Raw genomic sequence first — 18,525 nt, forward strand, 5'->3', positions numbered from 1 at the left:
CTCTGTCTCGTTTCCTCAACAGCGAAGCAGTATTTGTCCGTGTCTGGCCTAAGCTGCAGCAGTAGATGCATGGCCAAGCGTTTGCCACAGCAGACAACACCGCCGTAGCGCCCATGTCGCCGTGTACCCGCAAAGCTACTGCCCGACGCCCGTAACGTCCAAGGCATTTCCATTCCAACCTTGGCGTCGGGCACCGGCTGGCCTGCTCGACGCGAGGAGCTGCACGCCGAGGCCGCCGGCCGGCCCCAGCTCAAAGATTCCTCTGCTGTGCCTGGCTGGCTGCTTCTGAATCTCTGATTATAGAGCCTTTTGTTTGGATTTTACTCCGTTTTTTCTTTGTGTTAGGCTGTACAGTCTAACACTTTGGACCATAGGATTTTACTCCATTTTTCTTGGATTCGTTGCCATGAGCAAGTTCAGCAAGCTACGTGGTTCATGAGCCTCCGCACGAATGGAAGGCTGGACCACACCGTACCCGGACAACCATGGCCCGCGACGTTCTTGACAGTATTTACAAGTCATTTCTGGCCCTCGCGAATTGAGAGGCAGGGAAGCGGTTGTCTCATGTAACTGTACAGGATGATTTCGTCTTGATGTATTAGTGACCCGTAATGGTACATTTACGTAAGAGGATCTACTTCGAGTAGGGATAGTATTTTTGTGACAGGAGACTAATTTACATAAAAAAGGGCACGACACGTATTAGAAGAGGCTCGGCATCAAGCGTGCGCGGGGTGTGATGGACCCAAAGCTGCCGGTGGTTGTCCAATAGGTACAGGATGCCGAGGACGTCCAACGAGGCGTGATCGAAGACCATATGGTTTCTGCTCTCCCAAATCGTCCAAAGGAGGAGAAGGAAGGCATTGTTGTGGAGCGGTGCACTCTAAAGACAGGGCGACGCCCTAGTAGCTCTAGGGCGTGCGAGGGGCCACGCTAGGGATAAAATTCTGTCCATGAGTTCGGATACGTCTGGGTACCACGCCTGATGAGCTCTGACGTGGGTCTATATTTTTGTCCATGGATATAAGGGGTCGAGTACCAGCGGAAGAGTAGATATGACACATATTTGTACATTCTAATCCTATTTTTTCCCACTTGTTAGTCATCACCTCACTTAAACCCCTTGACCACTTAATGTTTTATGCTTTTCACATGTTAACTTGAACAAGTATTGTAATAATTCATTGTTGGAGTGAGACTTGAGTAGTTGAGATGTATTGTTTCTTGTGGTTTTATCTGTTGATTATTACAAGTTTTTATGTGTTTTGGTTGTTTGTTTTTACTACTTGTCGACAATATGGCCGAGATCAGGTCATTCAAATAATCCCTATGAGGTATTTTTGTTGCCCGGAAAAAACCTACGAACAAATCCATAGGTATTGGATGCGCGATCAGGCAAAAAAGTTTGCTTGCCAGTCACTTCAAACATGGTAGGGTAACTATGCTAGCCTGGAGAGGACTACGTCCATGAGGGTGAGGCAGCCCGCTTTGTTTAGCAAGTGCACGCGCCAGCTCGGGATCCGGTGTTCCACCCTAATAGCTAGCTGATCAAGCACCGCGGCGGGGATTTTGGTGCAGGAGAGGGGGAGGCCCAGGTAGCTCTGCGGGAAGGTGGGGAATGGATAGCCGAAGATCGCCGCAAGGTTGGCGGCGACGGTGACGATGACATCAACATTGATGGGTGCAAATGTGCTCTTGTGGTAGTTGATCTCCAGACCAGTGGCGCGTGCAAAGAATGCGAGGAGTGCCTTCAGCTGTTGCATTTGTAAGGGGTCAGCATGGATTATGATGAGCGTGTCGTCGTCGTATTGAATGATGGGGCAGGGGAGGTCGTCAATGGTGGGGTGGAGGAGGTGGCTGGCTCCTGTGACTTTAGTTTGGAGCCAGTGGAGAAGGTCGCCAACGATAAGGAAGAGGTCGACCGGCACTGGAAGATCTTTGATAGCCTAGTTTAGTATTAGTGTCGATTTTATTGATCTATAAGCTTAATATTTCCGTCTTCCATGATATGGAATACGAAAGCAACTGTCACACTGGCTAGGGCTAGGGCTAAAAACAGGCATTGTCAAGTGTCGACTCTAGGTAACCAATCGCGCATGAGTTTGTATAGCTTGTGTTGTTAGGTATGCTAAAAATTTCACAGTCGTTGAGCTGTAGAGGCAGCACACGTTATGTCATGGACAAAGATGCACTCTGAAATTCAGAGATCGGACTTCATGGATAACAACCCAGTAGTTAAATAGGCTGTGAATTCAGAAGCAAATTTTATAAGACCGAGTCTCATGTATAGACCTGTGTTTGTGCCTAACACGTGTCTTTTACTGTGTAGGCAGACACACGCGCAGACCGTTGAATCAAAGATGCATAGCGCGGATAAAGATCTCATGATAATCCTTTTTTAAAGTCTTATAGTATTTGCTGCGATAAATACACCCATTTCTTTTACAATAGTGTTGCTACACTTAGATGTCAGCTACTCGATCGGCTTGGTAGCAGGGGACGGAAAGATCATGGAACGGTCCAGATCGCGAACGTGGTGGTATCCCGGCCTGACGGCCTCCCAAAGCTGGCGGTGCCGCTTTGGTGAGTGACAGCTGCTCCCTGCTGCATGCTCACAGTCACATAGAACGCGACAGGAGAGAGGTGATGGCACTTACGAGAGGTAGTACATCCGAAAGCCTCGAGATATGGATGGCACACGTACCCACTGTGTGTACGACATGCATGCGTCGCCTGCGGAGTGGACGCGGTGGTTGGTGTGCTTCGCTATGTCGCGGGAGAAAATAACCGAATCTTTCCTCATCCTGCCATCGATCCATCTCGAGCCTACTGCCAAGGGGGCAGGCTAGAGAGAAAGCAGCCATGGTTGCAAATACTATATGAACAGCGGTAGAAAATACATCTTAACGAGAGAGGGGATAAAATGCTATAGATATTGGACAAATCTGAAAAATATATCACCGTATCTTTGTATAAACTTATTAACTTTGAGAGGTGGTTAGCAAGGGCGCTGAAATGATCTGTGACAGCGAACTATCACTTAAAATTAAGATTTTTTTAAGCTACCAACAATAAACTGTAATCAGCAGCTAATATGAAAATAAGAGGTGGAAGAGTTGTGAGAAATATTGTCTATGTGGGGGACTTGAAACTTCAAACCATATATTGTTTACTTGCTATTTAGCCCATTTTACCTGGTGTTGTCTGATTGAGTGCTTTGGGTGCATGAGTCAGCCAAAATCTATGGGTGATTTGTTGGATTGGCTCAATATGAAGTTTAAAAAATTGTGCAATTTGGGTTTGTTTCTTTTTGCAAGTTTAGAGTGGGCTATTTGGAGGACACGCAATAAAATAGCAATTGAACAGAAATTCCATGCTTCTCCAATTGATATTCTATTCTCTAGGATCTCATTCTTGCAGAGTTGAAAGTTTCTGCTCAATCCTGATGAAAAGTTCACCTTGGAAACTATAGTGTCACATCTTCTGTATGGGATCAAGTCATTTGATGTTAACTCAGTGCCTCTCACTGATATGGTGGAGATTTAGTCTATTGTGGAATTATTGTTGAGTTGGTTGTTGAGTGCTCAAGGGTGAGCTACGAGTGTATATATATGTCATAATAGTTGTAAACTCTGTGATACTTTCGTTAGCTGGTGTCCCCAGCTGATTGTTCCTTTTTTTCCGATTTTTGTTTCCTATCTTTGCGTCTGTATAAGACTACTTTTTGGTTTTCAATAAAAACTGGGGAAACCCTTGTCTCAAAAAAAGCAGCCATGGTTGGGCATCATTGCCGAACAAAGATGGTTGTGGCCGATCGTATCGGCACGCACATCGCGTGCTTCAACCTATCTGTCGGGGTCCGGCACTCTAGATGATAAAGTTGGTGTTGATCTCGGCTCCTAAAGATCCTAACTGAAATCGAGACTTTAGTTAAGCAAGGTGTGAGGAGCAACCACACGTCATGATGGGAAGTAACTACTAGTTGGTTGCGGTCTAGGTTAACCAGCATCAAAATAAAAAGGGACGTCGAGGCCTCGCGGGTTAAGTTCACCTCGTGAGGCTAACTGTCATCTTGATATACCTAAACCCTAGCACTGATCATAAGGACGCTGAATCATTGCAAAGGTCATCGTCATCCTAACATCGACACCACCCTCGCCAATGACCACACCACACCGTCTTCACCGCTGGTCTACACTGTACATCGTCAATACAAACAGTATCATGTCGAGGCTAGCTCTTCCCTAACGGAACTACAAGCCTCTATGACGATGTTTGGCTTGGATACGTGTTCATGCTTCTGCTGACATAGGTGTTCAACTCGAGGGCTAGTGATTATGTTATTAAGTGAGAATTAGGCTTCTAGATAACACATGTCAGGCCAGTGATGGCACCGCATGCATGCTTGGTCACGCAATTGATGAGAGCAATTAGTAATTAGATTACTTATTAGACAAGATTAGTGAAATCCCTGTCTCTGTCTGCTCACGACGCCTTGGGGATTACTTAACTTTTTCCAGCGTTATCCGCTCGATCGTCTACGATTTACCAGCAAGGCAGCAACACTCGACAGCGAAGTATTTGTCAGCGTCTGAACAGAGCTGTACACTGCACAAGCTACTAAGCTAGTAGGCGGTGAGGCGTCTGCTGTACAAGACAACACCGCCGCCGCGCGCCATGCCGTCGTGCGCACCAGCAAACAGATTTCACGTCACGAGGACACGTCGGCGGTAGGCCAGCCACCACCCGTGTCCGCGGCGCTTCCGAGCTCCGGCGTCGGGCACGCACCTGCCGAGGCCGCCTGCTCCAGCCCCGCAGCTAGCGGAAGCGTCGCACGCGCTGCAGATGTTTCGATTCTGATTCAACTAACAGCATTTTTCTGGATATTTAAATGGACCTTTACAAAATTATCGAGAAGATTTTCGTTAAGAGAGATTCTTATCTTTTTATAACCATGTTAATGCGTGAATACCATGTTACAGCCCAAATTCTAAAGCCCACCTGCATTCCACACTACCAGAAGGAACAAGCTGCCACCCCTGTGTTGTTTAGTACCACCTCGCCAATTAGCACAGATCCCAACCACCTTAACTACCCAGTCCTCGCCCACGGTCTCGCCGAGCCGAGTAGCGATGGCTTGTCACCCTAGCGGGGGCATTAAGGTGGTGTGGATGCCTCGTGTGGCGCCTGGGTCTGGACCCGCGGTTGCATTCTGCGGCCCGCCCGTTCCAAGTTGGGTAGTGTGCTGTGGGCGTTTCGGCGAAGGCCTTGGCGCCCCAGTACCTAGAGTGGCGGGCAATGCGTGAGGCTGGCTTCACAGAGCAGCGAATACCGTCCGCTCCCAACGGTGGGAGGATAACGGGCCGCTGCACCGCAGGCCCGCTTAGGCCCATGCGTCCTCTTTGGCAGACCACCACTTTTTTACCAGACCACCACTTTTTACCCAGTCAGTACTAATCTTCTCCGATTAGTGTTTGGTATCCTTACCAAATTTCACATTTGCGTGAGAATATTCGGCCGAGCCCACGTGAAAACCATTTGAAAAAAAGCAGCAGAAAACACAGCAAGAGCTACCGACAAAAAATGGAACTGCGAGTTTTTATTTTCCCAAACGTTGTGTACAGTGTACTAAAAACATATCCTCGTCCCCCTTTCTTCGTGCATCACAACGGGAGGAAAATAACGATCAAAACACGCACAAGGAGAGAGAGTCATCACATCAAAATCACTAGAGCAAAAGCTACTGGTAAAATTCAAAATCTAATGCTTTTCACATATCAGATTAATTCCATTCTTTCTTCGCAAAAAAAAAAAGATTAATTCCATTCTTAAAAAGAATTTCAATCACGACTATAATAACTATTGGACCAGCACGGTAAAGAGAAGACTGTATAAAGATGTTATAATGCTACTAATAACGAAGATAATGATATACCAAAGGGTACGATATGGCTTTAGAGAAAACTCGCATGTCCAAGGCGAGTAGCCCCAAAATTCGAACTTCCCCCTCACAGCAAAATCACCAGACCGCCCACACGGGGCCCGCCCCTCACTCAACGGTCGACAGAATCCCACCGTTCATCCGTGCCACGCGCCCAAATCTAACCGTCCAGATCGACCTCTCCGGGCCGGCACCGAGGGCAGAATCGTCCGGCGCGAAAGCCTCAAGCCTCCTCTGCCCTTTTAACCCCGCCCCGTGCGGCGGCGCCGTCCAATTCGAAATCTCAAATCTTCCTGGCGTCTCTCGTCTCCTCCCGATTTCCCCAACCCCGCAGCGCTCCACGCCTCCACACCACCCCCTGCTCTTCGCGAGCGGCGGCCGGCGATGGCGGCGAGCAACATCGGCATGATGGACGGCGCCTACTTCGTCGGGCGGAACGAGATCCTCGCGTGGATCAATACCACGCTGCAGCTCGGCCTCTCCAAGGTCGAGGAGGTAAGCAACGCCCGCTCGGTTCCTTCTTCCTCCCGATCTGGGGGCGCTCGCGTTCGCGTTCGTCCCCGTCTCCGCTTGGGGTGGACTGGTCGGAGGTTTCTCGGACCTGCGAGTTGCGGGGAGGTTGCTCTGTTTATTTGGGTTAGGGGTTCTGTGCGAGGTGAGTTCCTGAAACGTTGGTCGGTGTGGTGATCCTGCAGGCGGCGTCGGGCGCGGTGGCCTGCCAGCTGATGGACGCGGCGCACCCGGGGGCGGTGCCGATGCACAAGGTCAACTTCGACGCCAAGAACGAGTACGACATGATCCAGAACTACAAGGTGCTGCAGGACGTGTTTAACAAGCTCAAGATCACCAAGGTGCGTTCCGGCTTGGGCTGTCTCCCCCCTCTCTCCCCTCTCTCTTCTTTACTCGTGTGCTCTGATTGTTCAGTGCTAATGGGAGTTGATTCAAGTCACGTGATATGACCTGTGCTCGTGTTGTTCACTAGAGGTAGTTTCTGCAGAAGAATTAGTTTGTCCAAACACTATGGATGCTAGATTATGTGATTTTATCATCTATCAGTTAAAATAATGAATTGGCCTTTCATAACTTGCTAGGTATTCATGCCAATTTTGGTGGGTTTCCTGTGTAGATTACTATACTTCTAGTTCAGAGAGGCTATTGGTGCTACTGGGATCTTAATTTTTCTTCTTTCGTTTGCTATTTCAATGCAGGTTGCGTTTGTTTAAGTCACGTAGCTGTACTCGTTTGCTTTAATTCTCCCATGCCTATGTTGTGCCCTAGCGTTAGAATATGATGAGAAGAATCAAACATTCTGCATTCTAGATCAGGCTGTTAGTGCTACCAGGATCTTATTTTTTATTGATCCCTTTGCAAATTGTCGCAGCACATTGAGGTCAATAAGCTCATCAAAGGAAGACCACTTGACAATTTGGAGTTCATGCAGTGGATGAAAAGATACTGCGATTCTGTCAGTGGGGGCTTCATGAGCAGGTAATCACTGATCTGATTCCTACCTTTTGTAGTCAGTATGGTCAATTTAACCCTGAGCGTTTCCCAGTATTGAGTTTCCTTTATTCCTATTTTGTGATCGTTTCATTCAATATCTTGTCGAAGTTCTCTGAATACTTGCATTTTGTTGTCGTGCTGTATGACGCACACAGCTACAATGCTTCTGAGAGAAGGGAAAGCAGCAAAGGAGGAAAAGATACCAACAGAAGGACATCGGTACCCTCTCAGGCCGCGGCCAAGTCTGCGTCCGCTGGCCACAGAGCTCAAGCTTCATCACATGGCTCTAAGCGGGCGAATGGGCAGGCGACGAATGCGCCACAACGGAGTGCTAAGCCCCCCTCCCCTGCTAACTCTGGAGGACCAGCTTATGATGAACAGGTGAGCTTGCACCTAATATTCTTCTCAGTCTGCACCTAATATTGTTCCCAGTTTACAAAACTGTGTGGACTCAAGCCATGGCATTACTTGCAGATCACTGAGCTGAAGCTCCTGGTTGATAGCCTTGAGAAGGAGAGAGATTTCTACTTCTCCAAGCTGCGGGACATTGAGATATTGTGCCAGAGCCCTGAGACTGAGCACGTGCCGGTGAGTAGCAAGAATGGCTGTTGTTGAAAGCGTTCTGAACCAGGGTTCAAAAAACCGTCGGTAACCGCTCAAAAATCGCGGTTACCGACCTTCCCGGTCCGGTCCGATTTCAAAAACCGCTCCGTAACCGAAATTTGAATTAAAAAAATTCGAAAAAATAAAAAAATTCAAAAAAAATCTTAAAAAAAACTAGACACAATTCTAAGAACTTCTGTGAAATTTTTTTTCAAAAATAATGTCGTTTGCATCATATTCTATAGGGAGAAAGTTTGAAAAAAATGAAAAAAATTGAAGCGTGCGGCTCAATTATTAACTCACGTTAAGGAAAAGTGTAACATGCAAACACATATTTTTCTTGTATAAAACGTATTTTAAGAGAACCTTTAAAATTGATTTCACTTTATTTAGAGTTTTATTAAATTCTCTATGATTTTTACAAAGTTCACAAGCATAAAGTGAATATTACTGTAATTAATTTTTTCATGTCTAATATTATTTTTTCTACGTAAATCATAATATAAATAAGCTAATGAAAGTGGTTTCACTAATTTTTAAGGTGTGATGGGTCAGTTATGAATTAATCTAGTCGCAACACATTTACACAATCATGCATGTTACAATAACTAATTCATGAGTTCATATATTTTTAAAAGATATAGAATCATGTAAGAAGACTAACAAAATTAGTTTCATGATTTTTGGATTAGCAAAGAGTAAACTATGCATTTACCTTGGTTTAACAAATAAAATTTCTCACAGAAAATTTTGAACTTTTTTATGAGTATAAATACTTTTATCATGTAGATCATGTTACAAGGAATCCAACAAAATTTGTTTCACTTGATTTGAAGCTCGGATGAATTAGTTATTGATTTTACAAGATTGAACCCTTTTTTAGATTTTTTGTTGAACTGCGCTGAAATTCGAGAAAACCGCTCGATAAATCGAGAAAACCGAGCGGTTACCGAGCCAAACCGCTCGGTAACCGACCGAATCGAAAATGCGAGAAAATCGCTCGGTAACCGAGCCAAACCGCTCGGTAACCGACCCAAACCGCTTGGTTACCGAGAGGGCAAAAACATGATTTTTTCGCAAAAATTTAAAATTTGCCAAATGAATTTTCTCCGAATTTTTTTGAATTTTTGACCGGTAATCGCGGTTACCGCGGTTTTTCGGTTACCGCGAACCTTGTTCTGAACAAGTATGGTACATCGTTCTATGCATTTGTCAGAATCATGTTATGCTGGTCTCTGAATATCTTGTGCTTGCAGGTCAATGCTATTCACAGCATACTCTACGCATCGGAGGACGACAATGCGGATGCCGATGCTCAGGCAATGGTGTCGCAGCAACAGAACCACCAGCAGCCGACGCTGAGCCCCATCCTGGAGGCATCCGAGGAGAGGCCGAAGCAAGAGGCGGCACACAAGAGGAAGAGCATCTCGGACCTGGGGGAGTTTGAGATGGCAGCATCGAGCTCGAGGCCCAGGCTCTCTGACATCTCGGACGTGCAGCTCTGTGGATCCCCTCTGACGAGTTTCACTTGAAGGGACTGTGGTTGCTGCAGGGTGGAACAGAGTGGGGCTGCTGTCATTGCTGTTATGACCTGAGCTTTACGGACATGGAAATTAGAGTCTATGTTGGATTGGTTTGTGGTTTCGTCGGTTGTATGGTGGTGTAATGCCGTGTGCTCTTTTGCAAGGTTGCCTGCCTTCACTAGTTATCTGCCACAGAATTTGTGGCTTTCTGCTACATATTAATATGATATGTTGATCTGAGGTTATGTAACATGTCACCAGTTACGAAATATCGGCTTTTATTTTGCTGTTGTGGCTGTTTGGAATTTGCTCATTTGCATTCAAAGGAAAATGCACTAGTAGCAAACATAAGCCTTAGACTACTTCCAATCCTTTGTATCGCATCACAGTTTCAAAAGTTGTCATGTCACGTGAAACTATGGAAGATACAACTCTCCTAATACATTGTATGGTAGGTTGTTTCTTAGGTCTCTCAAAGCAATTGATTGTTACGTGTGTTCGTAACTCAGGGTCACTTGTATAGTTCAGTTTTCAATGAGTTAAATTTCTTACATAAGATACCACTTTCTTCTCTTTCCTCATTAATTCTACGCCAAGTCAGCAAGCAGGGATATATGACATAGTATTTAATGTCTATGATACTTCAACTGGGAGTAGTCTTGCAGCCACACAGACATCTCTCAGCCTCATGCTAACTTATTTTCTTGGCTCTTGCTAGCATCAATGGATGCACATGCTATAAGGGTCTGATTGCTTCCTTCCCCAACCTGGTTCAATGAATATAAACTCCTATATCCGCTCATTCAAGCGAATTCTCATAAAATCATCTCCATACATGTAACCACTCACAGTCTCAACTCCTACATCCGTTTATACGGCCTCGATTGAGTCAACCAAACAAAAACTCAGCTCAGTCTATCTAGACAGACACAGCCAAACACTCTACTTTTCAACAAATGACTTCGCTCAGCCTATATATACGATCCAGACAAGCCATCACACCCTAAACTTCTCTCTTCATGCAGTGCAGGGAGCAGTTCGATGTTTGTAGAGTACAAGCAAAATCCTGACGGATCAAGAAAACCAACCCAGTTCTCACATCGCATTCAATAGAATCTATTTGATAAATATGTATTTAATTACAATCAGATGTATTAGTTGTGTAATAAAAGCAATATTACATCAGCGGGACAACGTAGGTTATGTATCTCTGGCCATGGTAAGGAAAACACAGAAAGGCATATATTGTTCAGCTCGTCATGTGGCCTTCTATTCTGCATCAACAAAAATCTGCAAGGCAGAAGCATGTAAGCAACCACGCAGAAGGGTTTGCTGCAGCCAGCTTCATGAAAGGGAAGAAAAAGAACGAGGACGACTTCACATTGACAAACACGATTTGGTGAAATGCTGACTTTACCTCTATGTCGGGTAAAGGTTCGTAGTACTTCTTTTCCTGCACGGCATACATGGTAATTCCGGAAATCTTTTGCACGCCTAGCTGGGTGGCTACCATGCTCTGCACAAGGGCATTCCAAAAATAGTCACTACGCTTAATCGCAGTAAATATAAAACGATACACAACCTTGCCTCACTTATAGGCTTCTGTGGTCAGACGAGGTGACATGCAACAATAACAAGGATAATTAACAAACTACTGAGTTTGATGGTATGCTTTCACTTCAAGCATTGCTTCTTTGCAAAAGTAATACTATTATATTAAGTTGTGTAACATGAGAGCAGTGTTGATTTCTCATTTCTAAAAAGCTCTCGACTTCTGAACTACAATAAGTACCTAATTAATCTATATATACCATCACTTTTCAGACTATCACTCTATTACTGGAACGATTGAAGTATTGTAGGCATTTGATTTGTGAAAAGCCAAGATATGAACAGAACTTAAGTTACAGATCCAGACAATTTCCTCACCAGATCAAATTTGATGGACTCAAAAGCCTCCACCAATGGCAAAACCTGCGCACACAGTTACAGCATAAATAATAACCAAACATGCTAACAGCATTATGTTTGTTAGAAAAGAGGGAGGAAAAGGCCCCATTCAAGATAATAGCTGCAACCAACCTGGTAGTGTACTCCAATATAATGATTTTCTTGGTGTTGATTATTTGTTCATTGAAGAACAACTTGAGAGGAAACAAGTTTGATAATATAAATTAACTATTATCAGGGTGGGGGAAACAAGCTATTATTGACATTTAACAAGGTACACCTACTATGTACAGCACTACACCCTATCCACAAGATGAACTTTCACTGAGCCGGAAAGACATATCAGTAGTGCAAAGCAAGAATTCCAATAGAAATCCTCTGTCAAACTTCCTACTTTCTTAAATAAGAAACCTATTACCCATATCAATGTTACAGCTTACACTAGCACAACTAAATAATGGGAACTGTTTTTAATAAATGCCCAAATTAAGTAGAGTGTCAATCGCAAACAGGACAATTGTTTAAGCAGATGTTAGAACTTGGAATACCCCACCCAGAAGTATGTTCTAATGAAATACTCGGTTCAAATATCGATTCGTCTATTTACACCTAGTCTATTGTTGCACGACGATAAACGTAAAATAATATGCAAGTGAAGGAGCTAACCATTTTCTGTAATCCATTGACTAGAACAATTCTCTCTTCACCAGACATGCTTGGGGCTAGAAATACTTCAAAAGGGCCAACAGTTTTGTCCGTTTGGTTTGTAACACACAGATTGACCTGACAACATTAGTGTACATTAGACAACAGCGGTAGCAATATGAAGAATCATCATTAATGCGTATGAAAAATAATGCACTGACTACATTGAACACAAATGCACTTCATGCATATTGATAGACAAGTGATGGAAATGCAAAAGAAGGGGACTATTTCAAGTTCCTTCGAATCCCACTGAAAGTATGAAACTATCAAGACTAAAGAATGCGTGCATCTACAGTAATCATTCTTGGTTGCCATACAGATCAAACCATCATAAACTCCTAGTTGATTCAACAAGACAACAGTAATGAACAAGGGCAAGTTACAAGCTTTCAGATACTGTTTTCTAATACAATAAAAAGCAACCATGCCTAAGCAATAAATACCCTCCACTACACTCCTGACAATACTTCAGTTTAGCCATGAGTTTTCAAAGTTGAGGCTGTTGGTAACTGGTAAGGAAAGACTTGAGAAAGCAGATAACTGGGGGTGTCATCCAGACAAAAGACAAAAACAGAAGGCCTGGCTCTATGGCACCATGAGGTGAACAAGTTCAATGTGAAACATAGACAGATTAACAAATATGTGCTAATGAAAAGGAAAAGGGAAGAAAAGAATATGAGGAAACATAAAAGTGGAAAGAGTTAAAAGGGGCAAAATGATACAGGAAAGGAAATCTAGAGAGCCTGCTTCATGGCTTGCCTTCTGGAAGGTAAAATATGGTATAGTTTAATAGTTGCAACTATGCAAGATATAATGAGAAAGCAGATTCAGCTCGTCTCAATTTCATAAAGAGGAGCAGGACAATCTAAGAGCCTACAATAGAACAAACAGAGGGACCAGAAAAAAAAAACTTCAGGCATCATTGACCTCTCTAATACTTTCTTGAAAACACTAGATAAAAGGAGACAACAAAAGAGTGTGTTTTCAATTTAGTTCATCACAGAACTCTAAATCTGAAATTAAACAGCACCCCCCCCCCCCCCCCTTTCCCAAGTAAATAAATCGTTGTCAAAGTAAATTTTATCGTGCATGAAATAACTGTATTAGATGTCTATCCACTATCCAGGACTCAAGTGTGCACCACGTTAGAAGAAATGTCAATCAAGATTTTACCAGAAATGGTTTTTCCACATATATGACAGGTGGAACTTTCACAGCTCGAAGATCAACATCTTTGCTTGCAGTGGGCTGTCACAAAGAAAGTCGTAAGAATGTAATGGAAGCAATTCAATAAGAAGGGAGCAAAAGGAGAATAAATTAGGCTCAATGTCACTGCAACTAACAATAAGTAAAGCTCAACATATAACATAAAATAGTTTAAACCAGAAGCAGGAACTTTACTAACAGTGCTATGAATGTTTTGAGTTTGCAAGCGGCCTGCTTCACCCAGATTTGTGCGCCATGTTATCTGAAATTTACCAAGTATAGTGCTTCCCTCTGACCTAGTCTGACCAGACTCATCGGATGATGATCTGAGCTGATAAAGGTAATTGTATATTCCTCCCCCAGCTCTGATGAGGATCGGTTGTTTGCAGAGGTCCCTACATGAAAAATGGAACCCAAATCAGAGATTTGGCTTAGTCAAGCATCCATTTTCATGGACATAATAAAACTGAAACAAAAATAATGCCAGTATATTAATAGCTTTGTTAGAACATATGTGCCAGTCAACATGCTTGCATAACCAAACTGTTTCCCCCCCTAAACAAATCTAGTTTTTAAGAGCTTGAATCACCCTATTGCAGACTTCACAGTTGAGGGATGTTCATCAGCTTCCAAACTTGTAGCTCTCCATTGTTGGGAAGGTTCAAAATCAACTTGATCCATGTAAAGATTAGATTTTGTATGGTTCTCTATGCAGGCTTCCAGATATGTAATGTCCTGTCAACATGGACAGACTATATAGAGTTGAGAATGCCATGGTGAATTAACAAGTGGGCAACAAGGGAATAAACAACAAACAGTACACGCTAATGTTTTTAAAAAGGAAATACATTCAGCCTCTTGAATATAATAATTTTCTGAAACAGAATAAAGATAAACTAAAAGTGAAATGTGAGGCTTCTGCATTTGTTAAGGAATTAAAGTCGGCGAGAAACATGTGCAAGAACTGATTACAGAACACAAGGAATGGAATGGCATGAAGCACTGAAGAAAAATTGCGGTAAATATTAAGATAAAGGCAGAACTGTTAGTTGATGCTACAAAGCACAAGGGTCCAGATTGAATATAAAAAATTATTCATTTAATTGTCAGTCATGTTTTGTTTTTGAGAGTTCTATTGTCAATTTGTAATGCTTCTATTCTTTTCCCTGGCGCAGCTGGGCCATCCTGGACTTGAACCAGAGACCTCGCCCGTCGACAACATATACCTGTGCATATTTCTAAAGAAGGCATCTACAATTAATCGAAGGACTTACAACTGTTGTTTACAATTGCAAAACAAGAAGTAACCTACCTTGATGGTGCGAACCTGAAAAAAAAAGGAGAACACAAATTATTGATATGGCTTTTGTATAATTTGAGTCTGCTTGTTCTATCAACCATGAGCTTGTGATAGAGAGCGATATACAGAATGTAAATTGGACATACAGAAAAAGTGGGAGAACTAGTTACCTTTGTTCTAACAGATAATGGGTTTGAAACAGTGAACTTAAAGAACTGGGGAAGATATTTACGCTCTCCATCACCGTCATTATATAAAGCAGTACATACAAGCCTGGATTCAATCACCACATGAGCAAATCAACGACAAGGATTGCTTTCAGCAAAGAAACCAACATACATGTAAAATGAAAAGGAATATACGTATGTGCTCCTAGTTCTTTGACATCATGCTCCACAATGAAATCATATCTACCCCCTGATCTAATCGACTCAACAGGGGACTTCGATGTATCCAGAAGAAGTATTCTCTGTCTCTCGGTTTGTATTTCCGCCTAGTGTAAGTAAAGTACCAGTCAAACTTTATGTTGGAATAAGAAGCAGTAAATGCATCCAACATTGAACATTTAAAAACAGCGGATACAAAAAAATTAGTCTATCATACTGAGAAACACATTATGAATACGAAGACATCAAGGAACTTGATGTGATGATTATATCAATGTAAATGATTTTACTGTGAAAAGATACACAAGTTATCATCAAAAGGCCTTTACAGTTAACAAGCATTCACAAATAACATAAAGTAATATTGTAAAACTAAACATCATGAGATATGCTGCAAAAGGGATCTTGATCATAAGAGGAAGAGCATGGATTTACATTAATATTTAGGTTTCCATCAAGCCATCAGATGATTCTACCAATCTATCAGCAGAATAAGCCTCAGTCGAACCACTCATATCCGAGACTCTGACACTAGAACAAATGCATTAACCTAGCAGTCTAACCCATTGTACTGGCAATTAACACCAACATAAACTTCACCCAAATTTTATCGATTTGCCAGAAATGATCCAAGAGTTCAAATGCATCGCTAAATTCGTGAAATGACAAGAGGGTCCGACGGATTGATCACCTTGATGACGACGTCCCTGGCTTCGAAGCTGGAGCTGTTGTTGATACTGATGTAGCTGCAGAAGGTCTCGCCCAAATAGATCGCGCTAGCCACACACAAGCACACCAACATCAGTGATCGCCGCACCTAGAGCAGCACATAACCCTCTGGAATCCGGATTTGGGAGGGAGAAGCGAACCCGAAGGACTGGGGGAGGACGAGGAGGCCCGGCAGCGCGAGGGCGTCGGCGGGGTCGCGGAGGAGGAAGCGGTCGCGGAAGGTGAAGTCCCCAGGGACGGCTGAGGCGGAGTCTGAGGGGTGGAGGAGGCGGTGGAGGAAGTCGGCGGCCCCGGACGGGTCGGGGCCGGTGAGCGCGTTCTCCGGGAGGAAGACATCGCGCGGGTCGAAGCGGAGCAGCGCGGCCGGATCGGGCTGGAGCGAGGGGCGGGACAGCCGCATCACGCGGAACGCCAGCGAGTGGTTCTGCTGCTGCACCGCCGTCCCACCGGCCGCCGCAGCCGGAGACGCCGGCTGCGCGCCGGCGTAGGGCGACGCCATCGCCGGAGACGGGGGAGAGAGATCTGGACGCGGCTTCGGTTCGCTTGTCTGCGCGCTCGCGGCAGACGAGCTCCGCCCGCAGTAGTAATCTAAGGGACGGCTCCGATTCGCTCCTCTTCAAATGGGCAGCCTGATGGGAACTTTTGGAATTAAGAGCATCTTTAATAGACTAGTTAAATTTATTTTTTTATATTTTTATTTAGCTATCTATTATATAAAAAAAATTCATATTTCTACACACTCTAATAGATTAGTCAAATCTTACCCTTCATATCTAATGTACCTATATTTTATTCGTACCTAATTTATTGTTAACGGTTTTTTTTACAACGACTATAATTTCAACGGTTACGGTGCAAGCAGTAGCAGCACACACTAAACACTAAAATTTCCCATGTAATTTAGGGTTACCAATAATTTTTTAAATTAGTACATTAGTTTAGATGAATATTCATGAATTTTTTCTGCTTTTTGAGAAATAAATTTAAACTCTAAAAATTCAAGGGAAATAAAAAACAGTCAAATTTAAGGAATTTTTATTTAAAATTTATAAGAGATTTTTAGTTAGAGCTAGTTAAAATGGGTTTATTTATTCTAGTAGCAAAAAAAAAATATGATTTTAGAAGCTTCAGAAGTTTACTTATAAATTTATAAAAGAGGAGAGAATGAATGAAATTTTATGTATTTGGCAACTTGTTGCCTTCTCTCTCCTCCCACCCACGCGCACAACAGCTGAAGAATGCGGAATGGTCCGAATCGATGGCGACGTGTTTGCCGTATCTGCTAGAGAGCGCGTTTTCTCGACTTTGGGTAAAAATAGTGATAGCGAATTGTTTGCCGTATCTATAAGATCATATGCAATTGAGTGTTTAGAGTATGCGCTTGTGGAATTCTCAAATGCAGTAGTACATGTGTTTAGATGGAGAATATAATATTTATTTAAACATCACTGTTTATATTAATGCTAACAAGATAGTTAAATATATTTAAACACATGTAGCCTTTGTTTGCTTTAGAAAATATAATTTTAAGCAGTTGTTTAACACTCTTTTTCATTAAGTATTTAACCATGAGCATATAGCATCTTCATGCCCTTACAGACGTGCTTGGAAAGTAAAATTTCGATCATTCTTAAATCACTGGCACAGATTTTTCACTTATTACCTTACGAGTAGTTTGATCACGGTAAGAAAAAGCTGACGAAGCCGAATGTTTCGTCGGCCTGTCCGCACAACTTGCATGTTTGATAACGTGGCCAACCTCTACGCGCAAGATTGTCGGCAGTTAAAATCTTATCTTGTAGAAGCCTCATGTTGTATATTTTGATTGCTCCTGTGAACTGTATGTTGTAAGCGGTTTTTTAGTGTATTCGTCATTTGGCGTCTATCGCTGGGTGAATGTGTCCGGGTTGTTTGGATGCAGCAAGAAATCTTGCAGGTTTTTCCCTTAATAGCACTAGTTCATTGAGCTCTTTTTGTGTAGTAATTTGTCCTTGACTCTAGATCCAGTTGTGGTTCGGTATTGCTTGGTTGACCAGCTGTTTTTTTTTTTTTCTACGGACATTGGTATACAGGGTAGAGGCCGTCAGTGTGGATCGTTCTATGGAGCCTGAAGGGGAACGATGGTTGGAGAGAAGAGAAAGCTACCCTTTTTATCATTTGCACGGGGTGACGCCGTGGCTAGCACATGGAACCTACTGAGACCCACGTGTTAGCGACGACGTTACTCTGTGCAGTTATGAGAGAGGATCTCTTTCCGAGGTGACCGGAGCACGAGAGACGGTAGTGAGGAGCTTTGTTGATGGCGTAAACAGAGCGGCCCGTGGCCCTCGGGAGCAATTCGCCGAACAGGTGGAGTGCTTCCTCAAGGCCGAGCTTTCCCGAGCACCATCGGGGAGGCATGTCCGGCAGGGCAAACACAGAGGGTGGTGTTGGGGACTGCCCTGGCATCGATAGGACCAACTCACTGCACAGCTGGAGCGTGCACTCAGGACCTAGGCTTCCTGAGCCGACGCACTCTCCGATAACACGCTTCAGCTCCTTCGACCACGGGCCGCTGCTGGGGCGCAGCCGGCTCGGCGGGGAATGCAGCTCGCGCGGAGTGGAGCAGAGCATGGTGCGCGCCGCGACGTACTGAGGCGAGGAGGAACTGAGCGATGCGCGGCCAGGGAGCGCGAC

At 43.8% G+C, this 18,525-nt stretch overlaps 2 protein-coding genes across 3 annotated transcripts; one reads left to right on the forward strand and one right to left on the reverse strand.

The window, feature by feature from the left end:
• Window positions 1-6,229: 6,229 nt before the first annotated feature.
• On the forward strand, window positions 6,230-9,848 carry LOC133907525 (microtubule-associated protein RP/EB family member 1C-like). Of its 2 annotated transcripts, XM_062349578.1 has the most exons (7): window positions 6,230-6,436; window positions 6,637-6,792; window positions 7,323-7,429; window positions 7,600-7,825; window positions 7,919-8,032; window positions 9,304-9,545; window positions 9,582-9,848. In XM_062349578.1, exons 1-7 carry the CDS (start codon window positions 6,326-6,328, stop codon window positions 9,640-9,642), a joined length of 1,017 nt encoding a protein of 338 aa, XP_062205562.1. In that variant the 5' UTR covers window positions 6,230-6,325; the 3' UTR covers window positions 9,643-9,848. The 2 variants fall into 2 exon arrangements, with proteins under 2 accessions (XP_062205562.1, XP_062205563.1); XM_062349579.1 differs by having other exon boundaries at window positions 9,304-9,848.
• A 798-nt stretch (window positions 9,849-10,646) lies between these two features.
• LOC133907314 (uncharacterized) lies at window positions 10,647-16,461 on the reverse strand. Its single transcript, XM_062349331.1, has 12 exons — window positions 15,990-16,461; window positions 15,812-15,896; window positions 15,097-15,227; window positions 14,905-15,007; window positions 14,747-14,761; window positions 14,024-14,169; window positions 13,634-13,829; window positions 13,402-13,476; window positions 12,187-12,303; window positions 11,500-11,544; window positions 10,988-11,086; window positions 10,647-10,860 (listed from the first exon to the last, which is right to left on the reverse strand). Exons 1-12 carry the CDS (start codon window positions 16,346-16,348, stop codon window positions 10,840-10,842), a joined length of 1,392 nt encoding a protein of 463 aa, XP_062205315.1. The 5' UTR covers window positions 16,349-16,461; the 3' UTR covers window positions 10,647-10,839.
• Window positions 16,462-18,525: the final 2,064 nt, after the last annotated feature.

Source organism: Phragmites australis, chromosome 24 (assembly GCF_958298935.1).
Source record: "Phragmites australis chromosome 24, lpPhrAust1.1, whole genome shotgun sequence".
NCBI classification, from domain to species: Eukaryota; Viridiplantae; Streptophyta; class Magnoliopsida; order Poales; family Poaceae; genus Phragmites; species Phragmites australis.

Excerpts from the sequence above, each read along its gene's own strand:
- LOC133907525 (XM_062349578.1), top strand. The coding sequence starts at position 6,326 with ATGGCGGCGAGCAACATCGGCATGATGGACGGCGCCTACTTCGTCGGG. Across the intron at positions 6,437-6,636 it reads GCCTCTCCAAGGTCGAGGAG|GCGGCGTCGGGCGCGGTGGC; the intron begins GTAAGCAACGCC and ends GTGATCCTGCAG. Across the intron at positions 7,430-7,599 it reads AGTGGGGGCTTCATGAGCAG|CTACAATGCTTCTGAGAGAA; the intron begins GTAATCACTGAT and ends TGACGCACACAG.
- LOC133907314 (XM_062349331.1), bottom strand. The coding sequence starts at position 16,348 with ATGGCGTCGCCCTACGCCGGCGCGCAGCCGGCGTCTCCGGCTGCGGCG. Across the intron at positions 13,477-13,633 it reads CTCAAAACATTCATAGCACT|CCCACTGCAAGCAAAGATGT; the intron begins GTTAGTAAAGTT and ends TCTTTGTGACAG. Across the intron at positions 10,861-10,987 it reads AACCTTTACCCGACATAGAG|ATTTTTGTTGATGCAGAATA; the intron begins GTAAAGTCAGCA and ends TCTGCCTTGCAG.